The sequence below is a fragment of the Arvicanthis niloticus genome, chromosome 8, assembly GCF_011762505.2.
Source record: "Arvicanthis niloticus isolate mArvNil1 chromosome 8, mArvNil1.pat.X, whole genome shotgun sequence".
Lineage (NCBI taxonomy): Eukaryota > Metazoa > Chordata > Mammalia > Rodentia > Muridae > Arvicanthis > Arvicanthis niloticus.
The window spans coordinates 42719261-42738658 of NC_047665.1; the positions used below are offsets into that span (position 1 = coordinate 42719261).

General features: G+C 39.4%; 1 protein-coding gene across 4 annotated transcripts in view; it reads right to left on the reverse strand.

Annotated features, from left to right (window-relative positions):
* Window positions 1-19398, reverse strand: part of Vps41 (VPS41 subunit of HOPS complex) — a 153511-nt gene that overhangs the window by 32576 nt on the left and 101537 nt on the right. For all 4 annotated transcript variants that reach the window (XM_034510345.2, XM_034510346.1, XM_076939332.1 and 1 more), the window contains 6 exons: window positions 14358-14455; window positions 10420-10549; window positions 8815-8930; window positions 5681-5737; window positions 1925-1986; window positions 919-1000 (listed from right to left, as the gene is read on the reverse strand). In XM_034510345.2, the coding sequence (XP_034366236.1) occupies window positions 919-1000; window positions 1925-1986; window positions 5681-5737; window positions 8815-8930; window positions 10420-10549; window positions 14358-14455 (545 nt within the window). The remainder of the gene's footprint in view (window positions 1-918; window positions 1001-1924; window positions 1987-5680; window positions 5738-8814; window positions 8931-10419; window positions 10550-14357; window positions 14456-19398) is intronic.

The following is a 19398-nucleotide window of genomic DNA, read 5'->3' on the forward strand; positions in this document are numbered from 1 at the left end:
CCTAACAGGAAGCTACAAAATATTTTTGAAAGTGTGTGTGTGTGTATGTAAGAATCAATAATACAAAAGTGGTTGCATTAATCTTTATTCTTTTCTTCTTAATTCATAAAAATCCAATTAGAAAAATAACTATTTCTTTTAACTTTCCTTATACTTGGTGTAACACATCAATTAATACTTTAAAACCTAACCATCTTATGAAGCAAGCATGCCACCAGCATGTGACACTGCCACCAGAGTATGACAATGCCACCAGTGTATGACAATACCACATTAAAGCCTATTTCTTTATAATTTAACTTTTAAAAAAATGATACAAATTTTAACAATATATTCTTAATTTCAATAGAGTATTCAAAAGGCTTATAGATGATGAAAATTAAAAAACCCTTCAAACAAATAAAAACTGGCTGACTGGTCTGCATGCTGTGCCCCAGCTGTAGAGATTATCAAGAGAGCTACAGTCAAGCGCTTTAACCTGTCTTCTTGCAGGTGATGGATTAGTTGAGTGCTGAGAAGAACCTCATCAGCACATCACTTGCCTAACATTTTTGAAGCCCTTGGTTGAGCCCAACACAACAAAAGAAAAAGGAGAGAGAGAGAGAGAGAGAGAGAGAGAGAGAGAGAGAGAGAGAGAGAGAGAATTAATTTAATTCTTAAGTAAATTTAAAAGGTGTTATGCTGTAAAGTCTATTAAATGAAATTATAACTGCTCCCCAAGATCACGCCTAAGCACAGCCCCTGAATCACAGCAGTACATGGTGGACATGTACACATTTGATACAAATAAAACATAAAGCTTAACTCTTCTTTCAAGATAATCCATACTTCCCAACCACAAATTGCTTTGCCTCAATTTTATTCCCATTTTAATAAAGTGTAGTTCAGAACTTAAAGGTTAAGATAAAAATAACTTACTTTAAGCTGCCCAATTTCTTTAAATTTGTAAACTTCGTATTCCCAGAGGGATGCATTTTTCCCAAGAATTTTCTGGCATTTTCTGGGAGCAAAAACAATGCAGGAAGAAATAAAATGTAAATGAAGGAACAGAGACAGAGTAAGTGGACATTTCCCCAGCAATTTAGGTAAACCTCTTCCTAGAGCTCAGACAGGGCTTCAGTGTTAATGAACATGAAGGTGTTGCCATGACTCAACTAGACATGGAGTTGATGGAAATCATGAAAGCTATACAAAATAGCTATGGGAAAAATGGACCTCTTTCAGATGACTGGGGTTTCCCCTGTCATCTATTTATTCAGAAAGCACTGCTGGTTTGGACTTGTGTAGGGAAACTCACTACAGCTTACGTGTCAGCTTCTGCCAGGTCAGCTTTAAACAGTGGATAAAAAACAGACTTAGAAAATCAGATGCCCAGCCTACTACATTATTTGCAGGACTGAGTCTCAAACAATTCAGGGCACTGGAGAAAGGTCTGAAGGCATCTTACAGGCTTCATCATTTTCATTTAGTTACTACACTTTTGTGAAAAACCATTGTCTTTGAACTGTATGCAGATGTACTTTGCTATAAATTTTTTCCAAAGGAATGTGTAACAAAATTGGCCCTAGAAACTGGAGGGTACACAGAGCGCTTCCCTTAAGAGCTGTAGGCAAGTCTGCTTCCTCTCTCTAGAGTGATGGAGAAGGCATTCTAATTTCAGTGTCTCCTTTAACACGAGTCTATAGGTAGACTGTCTGCTCACTGCAGGCTATGCTGTGGGAACTGGGACTGAGGTTATGTGGTAGAAGGTGACAATCCAGCTAAAATGCACAGTCCTTTAATTCTATGCAGGAGGCTAGTGTCTTACACCAAGCCTTTTTATATCCTTTAGAAAGATATGAAAAAAAAGTCAATTGCAAAACAAAAGTCCACTTATTTTTGTTGTTACCATCAGCCATAAATAACTTGAGGAAGTCATTATTACCGTGCAGCCATGTCATACTCTCCTCTCTCCACCAGGTGGTTTACATATGCCAACCCAATATCCTATAGAAAGGCGAACAAAGTAAATGAACAATGCAACTAGAACACCTGAAGAGCTGAGTGTCAGTTTCTGAGTAGACAGGACACAGGGTTCTGTGAGAAGCACTGGCAATATCTGTCTATGTCACAGCTTGGGTGACATCACCCTTCAGCACATTTACATTTAAATGCATTTTTATTTGCTTTATATAAATTTTAATAATTTAGTTTTAGAGTACTAGCCTGTTTCCATGTGAAAATCTTCTAATATCTTTCCAGAGAAAGTCCCTGAAACTAGAAACACAGCCTAAAGTTGTCACTGGATATAAAGGTCTGTTTCCAGTGTCTTCTCTTAAATGTGGCCTTTTCCAGAAGAAGACTAAAAACATGCAAGAAAAATGAAGTGGCAGGCTATCATCCTAGGGGAGGTGGAGACAGACAGCTAAAATCAAGGCCATTTAAGTGGCAGTATGGAAACCTAATACAATAGAAGCTTCCTAACACATATACATCAATGAGGGTGACGTAAATAAAACTGCAAATAATAGGGGAGACAGAGCCCAAACTGAACATTTCAGGGTACCAAATGAAGCTTCAGTACCAGAAATGGGTTATACCTAATTCTACTGTTGGCCAACGGGTCTCAGAGGAGCACCCAAACACCTTGAGATGATGCTAACGCTGTAAGTTGCTCTTCACAAACTGACAGTAAGGCCTCCTTGCTGAAGACAGTATCTACACAACTCACTGAACACGGAGAAGTCAAGCTGGTGCCCACAGAAAGCTTAACTCCTACTGGCTAGTGTTCTTGGTACAAGAAAATACTTTGCATACCACCAAAGGAGAAAGGTAAACAGCAACCAAGCTACAAACCCTTTTATTTACAGTGGTGACCTGCCTTCAGGATATGATTGTATAGTAATGGCACAAAACTTGCTGGAGCACCAACCAATATCTGATTTGAATTAAGGCCCATTCCATGAGATGGAACCCATACCTGGTGAGTGTGTATAGCACTTGGTCTTAGACACCAGAGTTATCTCTGAATATCTTGAAAGAAGTTACACTGTGCTGTAGAAAAAGTTCTATGCATAATTAATATAAATAGAAATACCATCATTTTTAGACTATTAAATGTCTTCCTTAATGACTACTAGATGAGAAGTTATATTTCACACTTAAAGGAATTTTCTAAAATCAGACCACTGATCTTAGTATCCGAGGGTTTTCTTTTTGTATCAGTGTATTTAATATTATTTTTTGAATGTGGATGTTTGTATCTGTTTATGTGTGGGTGTATGCATATAAACATGAGTGTGCATCTGTGCCATAGTAAAGATCAGAGGACATGTTGTGAAAGTTGGTTCCTTCCTTCCACCAAGTGGATTTCAAAAATCAAACTCGGCTCAACACTTAGCCATGGTGGTAAGCACCTTTACCCACTGAGCCATCTTACTGGCCCTTTTGCCAGTTTTTAAAGCCAAAGCTTCTCTGTTGGGTGCCAGATGTACATGTGACTTTTTTTCTTCACATAAAGGGTTGAGATGAGAGCTCTCCTCAAGCTGTACAGACACATGGCTTGGGCTGAGCCCTGTGTGTTTCTTTCTCTGCTCTACCTATCCCTAGGCCTAGGCCTGTAAGCTTCTAGCCTCCATGCAATCTAATCTAGGCCTAGAATGTTCCAGCCTCTGTGATTATTGCTGAATAAGCTCAATCTTTCTAGTTCTTTCTGAACTCTGGCTGGCTGGTTCAACTTTTCTGTTCTGGCTCGTCTCCAAGCTGACTGATTCAATCTGGCTTCTCTCAGTGGCTCACCAAATTGCTCTGTTTGGCCTCAAAGTAATAACTCTGGCAATTTGTTCTAATCTTTTGGCTCCTTCTCATCCTCTGGCTTCAGCTGCCTCTGCTGGCCTGCACTGAACTGCATGAGCTCATGAATGAACTCAACTCCATGCACTGCACTCACTGTACTGACTCCCAACTGACTGACCCTCCCTTGTGCTGTTTTAAATAGCTTCTCTTTCCTGTGCTGCTCTCATGAGAGGTGGGCATGTCCTATCTCCAATTCATTCTGTCAGTCTTTCTCTTATTGTGTCACTCATTCTGGGCATTTCCTCTTGCCCTGTACTATTAATGCCAACTCTACACTCTGTCCTAGCACAAGCATTTCTAAATGTCTCTCATAGAACACTATAAGCATCACCTGACACTGGGGCACACTGCGAGTTTTCACATGACTACTTTAACTCCCTACGCCACAGGGAGAATAAATAATATGAGCAGAGAATTCTTTCATATTACCAAATCTAGGGTAATTACCAGCAGCTGAACTTGTCTGCCTTTTTGACCTGCTCAGTTAGTTACACAAACATTTAACTCCCTTTCTTTTGAATGGGCTCCAGTCAGCTCCCAGCACACAGCCTACTGCTCCTTCTTCTCACTGTGTTTTGTATGAATATCCTTTAAACTACTGCATTTCTGATCCTCTGTTCTCCAACCCTACATATTTGCCATGAGTAGCCCTCTCCAAACCCAATGGAAGGCTGATGTGTTTGCTGCTGGCAGTACTCTATCGACTTTGATTCCACCAGCTTATCTTCACTTACACTGCCCTAAGCAGACCTCATCTTACTGTACAAACTACACTGAGGCTTCTCTTAAGTGATCTTCATCCCAGATGGCCTCCCTCTGATCCTCTCTCCATTACTCTGCCATTAAAACAAGAGGTTAAATGATCTTCTGCATGTTCAAAATCAGAACCATGTTTTAAATAGGTATTTGCTTTAAGAATCTAGTCTAGCTTTACCTATACCGTAATTGTTAAAATTACATATATAGTTAGTTCATTCAACTGCACCACATAACTAGAAGCCTGAACCCCTTCGGTCTCTGTACTTTCGATATACCACAGTAGTGGTTACAAGGCCCTCTTCAGTTCCAAAGAATTACTATTTTCCTCAACTGTGCCTAAAAAGAAAATATCTCATTTTCTCTCTTCCTTTTATTAGTTTATTGTTTTGCATTCTTCAGGAACTAAGGTTTATACACACAGTTTTACAGAGAATTTTAAGATGAAGAAAGTAATAGAAATTTGTATGGAAACCCAACTACCCACAGAAGGCTAAGTTTCTAGTATTCTTTTGTAAACAAGGGCAATGGGCTCAATGATGTAACTACAAGAGTCTTAACATGTGGAGGATATGATTTCATGTCAGGTCTCTGCCTGCAAATTCACTGTCACACTTAGCAAAGAAATTGGTTTCTAGCCATTGTACTTTTCCAGCCTCCAAAATGTAATAAAAATGTATTTGATTTCCTAGAATAGTCTCCATAACAAAAGCAATTGAATTTGTTATCAGGGCTATACCAAAGCAATCTAGTTTGAAGAGACCAGTCGTGATACATTTTGTGATAATGTGATTTTACCTATGATTTAAAGAGGCTTCCACACGGTCAACTAGAGAGCTTAGTATTGAAAGAGCATTGAACAAATGCAGTTTCCAAATTTCCTAAAGCTACATCCTAGCAGGTGTTCAAGTCTCTTGTTTACAAGCAGAAACTGACTGGATAAAATGAAATATTCTGCCCTCCCAGTTAAAAGAATTAGTACAAAACAAATTATGAACACACACAAAGAACTTGTTGTTCTTTCCAAATCACTCTACTTCCTTATGAGTTAGTAAGGACAGGTATGCTTAAATAATGAAGCTGAACTTACCAGTATCTTATGTCTTTTAATGTTCCTTTGGCTAATTTCAGCTGCCATCAAAGCTTCCTGTTTGCAGAAGCATCATGAGAAGGGCCATGGGGAAAAAGAGAGAGAGAGAACTGGATTGAGTGGGAGACAAAGGAAGTGCAAAGGAAGATTTTTTTTATTTAATTCCCACTTGAACGCATTTCTACATTAAGATCGTGGAATCACATTTCACATACAAGTCAACGTGTAACAAAATCTCTTAGGCTTCAAGGAAAAAAAGGATACCTGTCATTCTAAGTCTTTGTGACAAATACTGGATAAGGAGCACTTGTCATTCAAGTTTCAATAAATGTAAAGAATGTACATAAGTTTTCATGTCTACAATTAAGCTTATGGAAATTGTATATATGTTTCATGAGTATTAGTTTCACATAAATATTTAACACATAAACAAATTTTATAAAATTTTACTTAATCTAGGGGCTGGAGAGATGGCTCCGCAGTTAAGAGTGCTTGCTTTGCATTTATGACGAGCAGAGTTCAGATCCCAGCATCTATGTAGCAAGCCAGTTGTCTCTCCAAATGCCTATAAGCCCAGTTCTGAGGGCAGTGATAGAGAGGCTAGCCACACTTGCTGTCTTCTAGACTAGCAGAGAAGACTTGAGGACTGGATTCAGGGAAAGATTGCCTCAAAAAGAGTAAGTGGAGAGCGGTAGAGGACATACCGTACCATCTTCTGACCTCTACAGGTACACAAGTATAAGCACACAAGCACACATGTACACACATTTACATAGATACACACACATACATGTACACACATTTACATAGATACACACGCATACATGTACACACATTTACATAGATACACACACACATGTACACACATTTACATAGATACACACACATACATATACACACATTTACATAGATACACACACATACATGTACACACATTTACATAGATACACACGCATACATGTACACACATTTACATAGATACACACACACATGTACACACATTTACATAGATACACACACATACATGTACATACATTTACATAGATACACACACATACATGTACACACATTTACATAGATACACACACATACATGTACACACATTTACATAGATACACACACATACATGTACACACATTTACATAGATACACACGCATACATGTACACACATTTACATAGATACACACACACACATGTACACACATTTACATAGATACACACGCATACATGTACATACATTTACATAGATACACACGCATACATGTACACACATTTACATAGATACACACGCATACATGTACACACATTTACATAGATACACACACATACATGTACACACATTTACATAGATACACACACATACATGTACACACATTTACATAGATACACACACATACATGTACACACATTTACATAGATACACACACACACGTACACACATTTACATAGATACACACACACACGTACACACATTTACATAGATACACACGCATACATGTACATACATTTACATAGATACACACACATACATGTACACACATTTACATAGATACACACGCATACATGTACACACATTTACATAGATACACACACACACATGTACACACATTTACATAGATACACACACATACATGTACACACATTTACATAGATACACACACACATGTACACACATTTACATAGATACACACACACATGTACACACATTTACATAGATACACACACACACATGTACACACATTTACATAGATACACACACACACATGTACACACATTTACATAGATACACACGCATACATGTACACACATTTACATAGATACACACGCATACATGTACATACATTTACATAGATACACACGCATACATGTACATACATTTACATAGATACACACGCATACATGTACACACATTTACATAGATACACACACACATGTACACACATTTACATAGATACACACACACACATGTACACACATTTACATAGATACACACGCATACATGTACATACATTTACATAGATACACACACACATGTACACACATTTACATAGATACACACGCATACATGTACATACATTTACATAGATACACACGCATACATGTACACACATTTACATAGATACACACACACATGTACACACATTTACATAGATACACACACACACATGTACACACATTTACATAGATACACACGCATACATGTACATACATTTACATAGATACACACACACATGTACACACATTTACATAGATACACACGCATACATGTACATACATTTACATAGATACACACACATGTACACACATTTACATAGATACACACACATACATGTACACACATTTACATAGATACACACACATACATGTACATACATTTACATAGATACACACACATGTACACACATTTACATAGATACACACGCATACATGTACATACATTTACATAGATACACACACATACATGTACACACATTTACATAGATACACACGCATACATGTACATACATTTACATAGATACACACACACATGTACACACATTTACATAGATACACACACATACATGTACACACATTTACATAGATACACACACATACATGTACACACATTTACATAGATACACACATACATGTACATACATTTACATAGATACACACACACAAATAAGGAACTAACTAAATATAAGAAACACTAAAAAAACGAATGAACCTAAAGCAATATGGTAATAGCTTATCTAAGCTCAGGGAAGTAGACAGCATTGTTTTATCCAAATTAGTTCAAACCATTCTAAGTAAGAATAAATTTGGTATGTTTCCCTTACACAAAATAAGCAATTTTACCAACATATCCAAAGAGAAAACTCTGAAACACTTTAGGGAAATAATCACCAAAACTTCAGTATGTCAGCTCTGACTCCCGCTCTGAACCATACATCCTTCCTCAACACACCACCAACAGGAAAGCTCATCAACTCAACTGCATGCTTTTTGTTCATTAATTTCTGAGAGAGAAATTGTAACATATTTTTTGGTTTGGAGCACACTAACTCAATATGAAAGATTTACTATAAAAATCTTTTTTTCATTTCTGCTTTTAGACAAGTCAATACTTTCAAGAAAGTAAAATCAAAGCTACTTCATATTTCTTCTTCTCAAGGAGCCAGTCGATATGATCATCCTGGTCTCGTTCCTTGGCGATGACGACATCTCTTGGACTCACGACGTAGAAGAGTGATTCCCCTTCAGAGTATTCTTGAAGGAAAAAGAGAGAGGACAGCTTGGGTGACTCCATAGTGGCAATAGTATCAGGGGATGGAATTAGCCTACAATTTTAGACTCAACTGTCAATTATCTATCTCTGCAGCCAAGTGTGCTTGACTCTGCTGGAAAGTTCAAGGAGGGTGAGCATGGCAACATGGACTGCTCTTAAATGCACCACAGTGTAAAACTATTCAAAAGAGAAGCAAGGAGAAAGAGCTAGAAGAAATGACTATAAATTAACAAGCACAAATAAGATAGGCTTAAAAATGTAAGTTTACTACATTACCATTCAGACTTCAGATGAACAAACAGAATCTGAACTGACCGTGGTAGCGCATGCTGGACTTCATCTACTGTGTGTAAACCTTATTTATGGACACTTACAGTACTGCTCTAATCTTACAGAACAATTACATCTCACATTTAACAATAAATGTTTTCTCTTCACCAGGGTCAAGGCCATCTAATGCATAACTGACAGATGCCCAAGCCCTGGGGACACAATCTGCCATTTCAACATGTTGCCAGTGCTGAGCATCTCCTACAGAATTCAATTATAAAACCTCTCCAAAGGGTTTCTAAGCATACGACCAAGTTTGCTCTGAGCAAAATACTCAGACTCTATGTTTTCAGTTCTGAATCTTAATTGTTTTTGTAAAATCCAAAATATACTCTTACAGTTTTTAACTAATTAGAGGATTCATATAAGAAGGACCAGATGTACGTAGAGTCACACATCATTTTTTTGTCCAAATGAAAACTAAAAATATTTTCATAAGATGTCTGTTGTTTATAAAGCAGGAGAAAATTTCTAAATAGCTTAAAGTATTTCTTTTTCCTCAGTGCATTTTACAAGGATGTGACGATGGACTTGCTAGGCAGGACTAAAGAGCTATAGTGGTCCTTTTGCTCCTGAGCATTGATTAAATGTATTCACCCACCCACCCTGCAAATATGCTGTAGTCCCTATGATGGGGTGTGACTCTTCCCATCTCTCAGCACTCAGTTCCAAGCAGAAGGACTCACTGCCACTTAGGTTTGCCTGCACTGCAAACCTTCCAGCAACACAAGGTTTGGACTGAGAGGGAAACCAGATTCATTTTGTTTGATATCAAGTTAAATGTAACTTCAACAGAACAGGGCTGGGATGTGCTGGGTGACAATGTTTATGTAGCATGTTTAAAGCCAAGGGTTTTATTGTCAGCATAGCAAACAGCTAGCTGACTAGCTGATTTGATGGAACAACACAGAAAAACACAACAAAAAACAAATTTCTCACCTTGGTTCCTGTCCTATGTCTAACATTCCTTTTTGCTATGAGCACTCAGACAAGATATGTAATATTTCTGAATCTAGAACCCTGGCTCTTACTGGCAGAGTCCAGCCCAAAGTCCTGTCATTACCTATATTTAAGTTCCCTTCGGGGAAGCTGAACAGAATAAGCTTAAGAAGGCATACAAGCAGATCTCTGCTGCCTCACCTAAGTGGTAATCCCTACATTCATTCTCCTGAAAGCCTCTGACTGTCAAAGCATCAGATGAGATCTCTTCACAAGTCTCTGGAAGTGGTTGGATGATGTCCAGTCTAGGTCTTGCACAGTATTCTCTTTCCTAGGAGAAAAATAAGAGAAGGCTCATTTTATTTATGTTTCTTAGGTTATGCAAATGAACAAACGATCCATACTTGTTTTAAATTTATCATTTTAGCACAAACACAACCTCAGTTCTAAAAGCTTGTCACAAGCAGCCACCTAATCCTATCTTATTTTGTGATCGTTTTGTGAAATACACAAAATTATGACACTTATGAATGGCACAGAGTCCAACCATAAAGCAGTGGTAGCTGCTGAGAATCTTTATCACTTGACAGTATTTAGAATCATCACGGAAGCATATTTCTGCATTCCTGTATGAAGATGTTACCAGAATTAAGTGAACAAGGAAGAGTTCCCTGCTACTGATGTGGGCTAAACCATCCTTGTGCTGTGTCCTGGACTAAAAAAAAGAACACAAGGCACAAGCATCAGCTCTATCTCTCTATTTCTGGATGGTGGATGTGGTGTGATCAGCAGCCATCAGAGGGCCCCACCAAGATAAGCTGTCCTGTCAAAGTAAACCTTTTCTCCAGTTGCTTTTACCCGGTATTTCATCACAGCAGTGTGAAAAAGGAATGCATCTGTGGTCAAACAGTAGCAAACACAGCTACACTACAGCTACATGAATTATAAAGAATGGCAAAATGGTATTAAAAATGAGTTCACTATTCAAATCACTGCTAATATGAGAAAACGTATTAGGAATGCCCAAAAGCCAGAGATTAAAATCCATCTCTAAATGAGATCTTGTTGAGAGGTGGAACTGCCCGCATGTCCATCACCTGATATAGAAGACCGCGGCTGCAGATGCCTGTTTACCAAGAGCAGTGCGGCTAGTGTGAAGGGGGAACTCAATTTTCAATTTGATTTTACTATAGTTAGCATAAATAGCCAGTGACTACAGTTTCCAAGAGAGGTGAGCTGACAGGTCTGAGGAGCAAGGGCTATGATACACAGATCACTCACTCACTGAGTTCTCAAACAAAACCTGGAAAGTGACTAAACTTTATTATTTTCAGTTTTATACACAGAGACTGGGGGTTAAACAATTAAAATTAAAGTTAAATAAGTCAATGGTAAGGCTGGGATGTTTGGAAAAACTGAAACTTATGGTCAACCCTAGACTTCTGGACTAAGTGGGTTCTGATTTGGTTTTGTGCTTTGGGGATATGGGCCTGACAGGCATGAACCCCACCTGCCATCAACCTGCAAAACAGCAACAGCACACATATTTGGATCTGGTATGGAGTGGGAAGGAGAGAAATAAACCTCAAAGTTCTGTCTTTTACTTAAAACAATGGAATGTGGATTTCTCTAAGCACTTTTGTTAACCAAGAAGCCATTATACCAGCCTTGTATCTCACAATGGGGCTACATCTACTGACACTCAACTATATATACCATAATTTATCAGAGCTTTGAAAAAATATGAAGAAAAAATATCAATTTTTAACAAAAAATGGAGGGAAAAGACAGAAATATTTTGTTAAAATGGCTGCAATGAAAATGATAAAAAAAAAAAAGTCAAAATCATGACAAAATGAAAAATAGTTGAAATTTACTAAATCATACATGAAGCTTTGAGGGCACTGGGTGTAGCTCAGGGCCAGGGCACCTACTAAGTATGTAGGAAAACCCTGAAGTTTGATCCTGACTTAACACTGGGGTTAGGAAAGAAGAAAATTTCCTTTATATGTGTGAAGGAACCTGTAACTAACGTGACCTGTGTCACTTTACAGCCCTTGCTCCCAGTTGTATGGCCCAGGTTCTTATCTATGAGCTTCTCAAGAGCATCAATTTAGTTTTATCACCATCCCCTAGTAGTTGAGGAAACTTCAATTCTTAAAACCTGTGCCTTATCAATGAAGGAAAGAAAAGCAGAGAATTGGGGAACAGCTTAACAAATTAACAAATTAGGGTACTTTAGCTGGGTAGAATAGCATGAAGCTTCTAAACAGGCTCACAAGGAAAACCACACACACACACACACACACACACACACACACACACACACACACACATGTGAAGTGAGTAAAATAACGTACAGAAGGACAGAGGCCCTCGAGGGACCAGTGACTGCCAGAGTGGAGACAGATGTGTGCACAGAAGGCATCACACGGGAAACACTTGAGGCTGTTAATGAAAAGCCAATAGAAGTAGCCAATGAACATCTAACAGATACAGATTTTCAATATGAAAACAGAAATTGGTAACGGTGTGCCTGAAACTGCTGTTCATCTGCCCCAATTTTATCATTATTCCGTACTTAAGAACTGAAACCACACACTGATGTTATAGAAAGTGAATCTCCATATGCCACATGCTAAGTCACTTCCTAGGCTCATCTTCCTCTGAAAAGCCATTCTTGTGGAGTCTGCCCTGTGAGGATAGCCTTCCTACGGTTTTCTCCTTTCTCATACCCTTTATTAACACACGTTTCCCAGGTTTCTTTTTTCTTTTCCTTTTTATTTTTTGACCAGTTGTTTATTAGGCTTTCCCCTTTCCAATTTTATTGCTTCTTCCCTTGTTTCCTTCAATCACATCCTCAATCTGCCCCACAGTCCTCATCAGAAAACACTGCTCTTAACTCCCCCAGGAGCCTCTGCCTTTCCGTATTTTCAAAAAATAAATAAAATAATAATAAACTGATGTCCTGCAATAGGGCTAGAAGCCAACCCTATTGATTTTAGGCAGTTTGAGGGTTCACTTATGTCTATAGCGTTTCATTGCCTAGCAACATGGGCACCCAGAGCTTCAGTTACTATAGTGATGGCTTCCTAATGCAAGTGTTCTCTCAGAGAAAGGCTCAAGTGCAGCCACCACTTCTCAACAAGGGCTCCCTGGGCTTTTCTCCCTATTTTACTCTTTGCCATTTGAGGGGACAAAGAGGGAGGCAGAAGAGAAGGAGGAGAAAGAGGAGGGGGAGGAGAAGAAGGAAGAAAAGAAGGAAGAAGAGGAAGAGGAAGAAAAGAAGACAAACAGGGAGTTTACACTTCACCTGACTGCTTACTGTGAAGGGCTAGAGAATCAATTGCAATTTCTTCTATATATAGCACCCAAAAGGAAACCCTTTACAACAAGCTCTCCCTCCTCAGGCCCTGAGGCTGCTTCTCTCTAGTTCCAGCAGGGCCCCTGAGCTCTAACAGGAGGCAAACTGGGAACGGCACTACTCTGGGCTTTAAAGGGAGCCTGGCTGTCACTAAGTCCCAGATGAGAGCTTCATTCCAATGACATCAAAACCAAATTTGGTTTTCTCTGCTGCTTTCCGCTAGCAACACATTGCAATGTCTATCACCTGCACGAATAACTGAAGGAGCAACAATCCCTTTTAAAGCAGGACCTGGAATCATCTAGCTCCCTGGGATCCTCAGGCCTCTGAGAGGTAGGCATGTCTGGACTCCAGGAAAGAAGGAGCTGAGCTTTCAGAAAGTCCCTCTGAGCACTGGGACCCCAGCTGTTGCACCAATCAGCTTCATTGCTATCCTCTCTGCTAATGCAATGGAAGCTTAGTTTCCTCACCTTTCAGCATGAGGAATCCTTCATTTCTTTCAACTGAAATATCAAGTGATGAAGGAAAAAGAAAAAAAAAAAAGAAGAAGAAAAGTCTGTCTTCTTTGTGCAGCAAAGGGAACAAAGGCAGGCAGTGAGCGGGCCTTCTGAAGGTAGAGATGCTAGTCTGCAGGGTAATTTCTGCTAGGCTTACTTCATAGGTCGGGAAGTTCTGCTTGGATTATAGCAATCTCCCCGACAGGTAGCCTGACCTGGGTGTGATGCTAAAAGCCAACTCTTCCATATCCCTCCGTCCCTGGGGAGAAGATAATTACCGTTTTTTCTGAAACCTCCTTTACATAGGAAAGTACAACAAGCTGATCACAGAGAGGTGCAAGTCCACTAATGTAGAACTCAGTTTCAAACTGAGACACTGCAAACAAAAGGCAGAAAAGATTCACCGTTAAATGGAGCATAAAGGTGCACACGATGGCAAAGACACAGCTACAATGCATTTAAAAATGCTTAAAATGGAAATAATGCTCACTCCCCTGATGTGATTATTACACACTGTGTATGTGCTGAATTATGATACTATTCTAAATATGCACTGTAGTGTGTCTCATGTTAAAGCACTTTCACCAAGCAACACTGAAAGTGCTTTACAAAAATCTGTCTCAGGAAATACACCCAGAAACAGACCTCAAAGTTGACATTACAGACAAAAAAAATGAACCCCTAAATGGCAAGTTATGTGTGCTCCACTGTACTAGGTAAGTTAATAAAAGTGTCATTGCATCACATGAAGACTCTTTGAAACAGTAAAACCTAACATTGATTATCTTTAATAATAAAATGATAAAATTATTTTTTCTTATAGGTGAGGTGCAATAGTGCAAACAGTACAAGTTATGCTTTTGTTATTATAAAACATTACTTTGGTTTTGGCTTTAGACATTTTATTGAAACATTTTTGCATACTTACATACAGAGAAAAATAATAAGCTTTCAAAATAGTGTACTTAAAACTCAAGAAGAAAGATTGTTATTATAAGTTAAGAAATATGCACACTAAGGAAATGGTTCTGTGTGTAAGACCAGACTCTGCAAGCACGAGAACCTGAGTCGAAATCCCCAGCACCCACATCAAAGCCAAGCATGGACACACGAGTCTACAGTCCCAGATTTGAGGGACTGGGGTGGAGGAGGACAGGCAGATCCCAGAAGCTTGCTAGCCAGTCAGCTTAACTGAAATGGCAATCTGGTTCAGAAGAGACCCTGGCTCAAGACAATAAGGCAGTTGCAGAGGAAGATACCCTGCTCCCCTTTTGCCTCGTCAGGTTCCAGCACAGAGGAGTGCTTTCACACAGTCAAATGCAACCACCACATACACAAGGAGCGCTGTCAGGCCTGTCAGTTGAATACATTCCCAACTCTCCAAAGGCTAAGGAAAGAGGATCACCAGTTCAAAAACAATTACGGTACAGCAGAGATAACTTAGTGAGACCTTACTTCAAGGCTATGGACACAGCTCGGTGTTAGATTGCTTGTTTAACATGGGTGAGGGACCATGTCTAATCCCCATTCCTGAAGTGGGGGGAAGGTGTGCGCACTTATTTAATAGGGAAAGACTGGTTCTGATGACTCCATGGTGTAAAGTAGAAATCAGCATCATTTGAAGAGACAGTTTTGAGGAGGGATTCACCCAAAAGTTTGGTAATTCAGGCAGCCTCTGATGTCCTGAGTATTTGCTCCACTTCGGGTTATCATCTATGATGAACACACTTTCTTTTCCTGAGTTGGGAGAGCTCAGCGTGTCATGCTAGAAGCGACAGTGAATGCTTGTGCAGTCTGCAAAGCTGGGTCATAACTTCCACTGAACTGGACTTTAGATTCTATGTATAAAATTTCCTCATCTGGAAAGAAGAAACAGGAGAAGAGGTAAAACCTGATGTGCAGATGGAAGGAGGGCGAGAGAATGTCCTTCCTCCTTTCTCTTTCCTTGTTCATCAGGTTCCCTGGTTCTCGGGTCCTTGCTTATCTTACAGGTACCTTCATAATTTAACTTCTACACTAGAACAGCTGACCAAAAATGACTGGCATAAACTTTAAAAGACATAAGTGTTTTTGGGATAGTCTTTTTAAGCCTAGGTTGGCTTTAAATTTGCTATGTAGCTGACGATGACTTTGAGCTTTGTTCGTCCTGATTCTGCCTCCTAAGTACTGTGGTTAAAGGGGTGCCACCATTCCCAGTCTAAGTGAAAAGTAGTTCTGCCTTCTCATTGTCTGGATGACATAAGTGGGCTTAGTGTCCTGAGACACATTCAAAGGAGGTGTTTTTGGTTCAGCTATCCCACTAACACTCTTTCCTTCCAAAAGCTTGGGCTGAGGATGTTCTATCAAGGAACACAGAAACAGTTTTGATAAAGAGGTTGCAGGGAAATGGTCACAAATAAGCTGATTTAAGAACCATTTCCACATCAGTCACAGTGCAGAGAAGAGAATGTCCAGAGTAGACAGGGTAGCAGTTTCTAGGGATGTTTCAGTGCAGGGTGTAATGTGAGAAGCCATGAGAGAGAATGATCTAATTGGGTCCACACTGGCATCATTTACAGAGAAGATGGTAATGTCATCCATCTAGAATAAGCAAATCAACAATAGAATTTGGTGGCCACTGTTCCTGCTATGCTGGTATAAATGGAGCTGAGTTCCGTCTTACTAAATCACATCTGTCACTGAAGTGCTTCCATGAAGTTTCCTTGCCAACATGTCAGGGGAAAGAACAATAATCCAGAAATGCTACAGAAACCCTTCTCATGAGGGCCAAGAGGAGGCCTATTTGTGCCTGTGTGCTAAACACACCCAAGGAAAAACAGCATTAATCACAAAGGAGTGGTGGACGCTGAGCTGTGAGGTCTGCGCCCTCTGGAGATCACCTGGCCTGCCCAGACTACCTGACAGATAATGTGAGGCAATGGCTCCTAAAGGTAACTGAATTTATACCAAAGCCTGGTATTTTAAACACTAGCTATAAGGCACAGAACAGAGAAATTAGGACACTGCTATGCAAATCTTCATTCTATACCCCGATTTCCTTAATCTACAATGCTTACATAAATAACAGAGATCTCATGATCTCTGAGATGCTGGATAGAAGCATTAATGTGTTCTCAATTAAAACAAGAGAAGACTGAAGGACTTCCCCTGCGCTTAGCACTGAGGCACTAGGCTAGCACAGTACCAACTGTGGATTCGTGATCACTTAGAGTAACAAGGAAGAGGTATGCAACCAAAACTAACAGTCAGGATAATAGAAATATAGGAGTTATCAACATCTAGATAAAACTAAAACATTCCTTGTGTTGAGTCATTCCCTTACACCACACACTCTTCTTAGAGAAACAAAACCCACAGTAATAGCAACACTTGGTGTGACTCAAAATGAAGAGTTCTAAGTACTGAACTGTGCTATCCAATGATTCCTCTCCATCTCCAGTAATACCCACAAAAGAAAATGAATACACACACACACACACACACACACACACACACACTTCCTGCTGAATTGTTAGTGTGTGGAGGTGTCTGCAGCTACAATGCCTTCAAACACCATAGAAGGAATCTTGCTTTTCCATTATTCTCTCCACAAAGGCAACAAAAGAAGAGTGTTTGTAGATCCAAAAATGCTATTTATTTTTCATATTAATGCTAAAATAAAGAAAGGATGGCTAGAGACATGGCATCAGAATGCATGTATGTACAAAGAATAAATATTATTTCTACTTATGTAAAGAAAAAATTCTGAATTGTATTTATTCTAAGGAACATACATAAAATAATAAATGTTTATGGACTAAATTTATAAAATACCTTCTGGCAATTATTGGCTTTTTATTTCAAAATAACATTAACCAGTAAAGTTTATCTTTCCTTATATTCCATTCTACACCACAGAACAATGATTTTAATAGTTTTAATAAGTCTTGTCGTTTTTTGAGCAAAATGTAGTTTGAAACAGGTCGTTCACGAACCTAATTGTGACAGAAGCTCACATTTAAGTAGATTATCAGGACAAGAGAAATTACAAAGAAACCAAACAAATTGTTGGGTTGCACAGCTCACGGCTTGGAAGGGAAGGCTTGAGAGGAAACTAGTGTCACAGAAGACAGAACCTGCACTTCAGATGAGGCACTGAGAGGGAGAAGATGTGGTTCTGGGCCCCTGAGGCAGTGTGCTGTGTTTCCACATACAGTGTTTTGCAGATGAACACCAGGTCTGCTGGGATCTGCAGCTGTGGCATGGCCTCATCCTGCCACAGTAGCAAAGGCTTCCGCCCTCCAGCGGACGCAGCAAACAGTGTAGGCATGCTGTAAGAATCAGTGTACTGAGCTCACAGAAGGCCAGTAACTGGACAGTAGTCTCTTCAGAAGAGAGCAACAGATGTCAGAATTTAATGCCTTACTTTTTTTTTTCTTCAGATAGATGGCATATTGGATAATATAATTGAGAACACAGAGAAGTGCAGGCAACATGTACACTATACCACCAAGAACAACAGTTAAAGGCTTAAGATCTGTATGATTAGACAGCCCCGCCCTTTTCTAGAATTTTCTTTGCTACTCTACGGGCAAACATAGTGCAGGGCATACAACTTACACCATCTTTTCTGGTCCCTTCCAGTCTTGTTGCCTCTCCCCAAGTCCCTATCTGTAAGGAAGAGCAACTGCGACTCTCACATTCCATTCTAGTTCCTTTGTATCAGTCATATAGCAAAGGATTCCTGCGCCTTCAACCAGTAGGCAAAAGCAGAAGCAAACTGTGCCCAGAGAGCTTTCAGTATGTCTGGGCAGTGGTCAGTGAAAACACCTTTGGAACCAACATTTTAATAGTGTCAGGGATCGCTCTAAAGCAGACATACTGAAGTAAAACGTGATGTGAACCTTGGAACCAGCCAATCACAGAGGTGATAGATGGAATTAAAGTTGCAGAGATCAGCTACTAGACAAAATAAGAAAACCATCCAGCCACACTGGGCCAGCAGTTTGCACAGTTTAGAGACCATTTAAGGCAACTTGGGTTTCAACTTAATCCCGGATTCTCTAAATGCTATCTGGTACATTAATCTGCAATGTGTTGAACTTCAGCCACCATGAAGCAAGTGATAAAGACATTTCATTGGTAAGAGTATTAAGATTAGATAAAAGAAAGAGAAATGGTCACGCATGCTAAGTAAAGAAGTCTAAACCAAATGTGTATTTTTGTTCTAAGTATAAAATCACCTCAGTCATCAGCTAAACTCAAGTCACGCACTAAATGACAGAGGCTTTCTACTTTCTGAAAGGAGAACAGAGTCATTCCTGACTCCCAGTCCTTAGA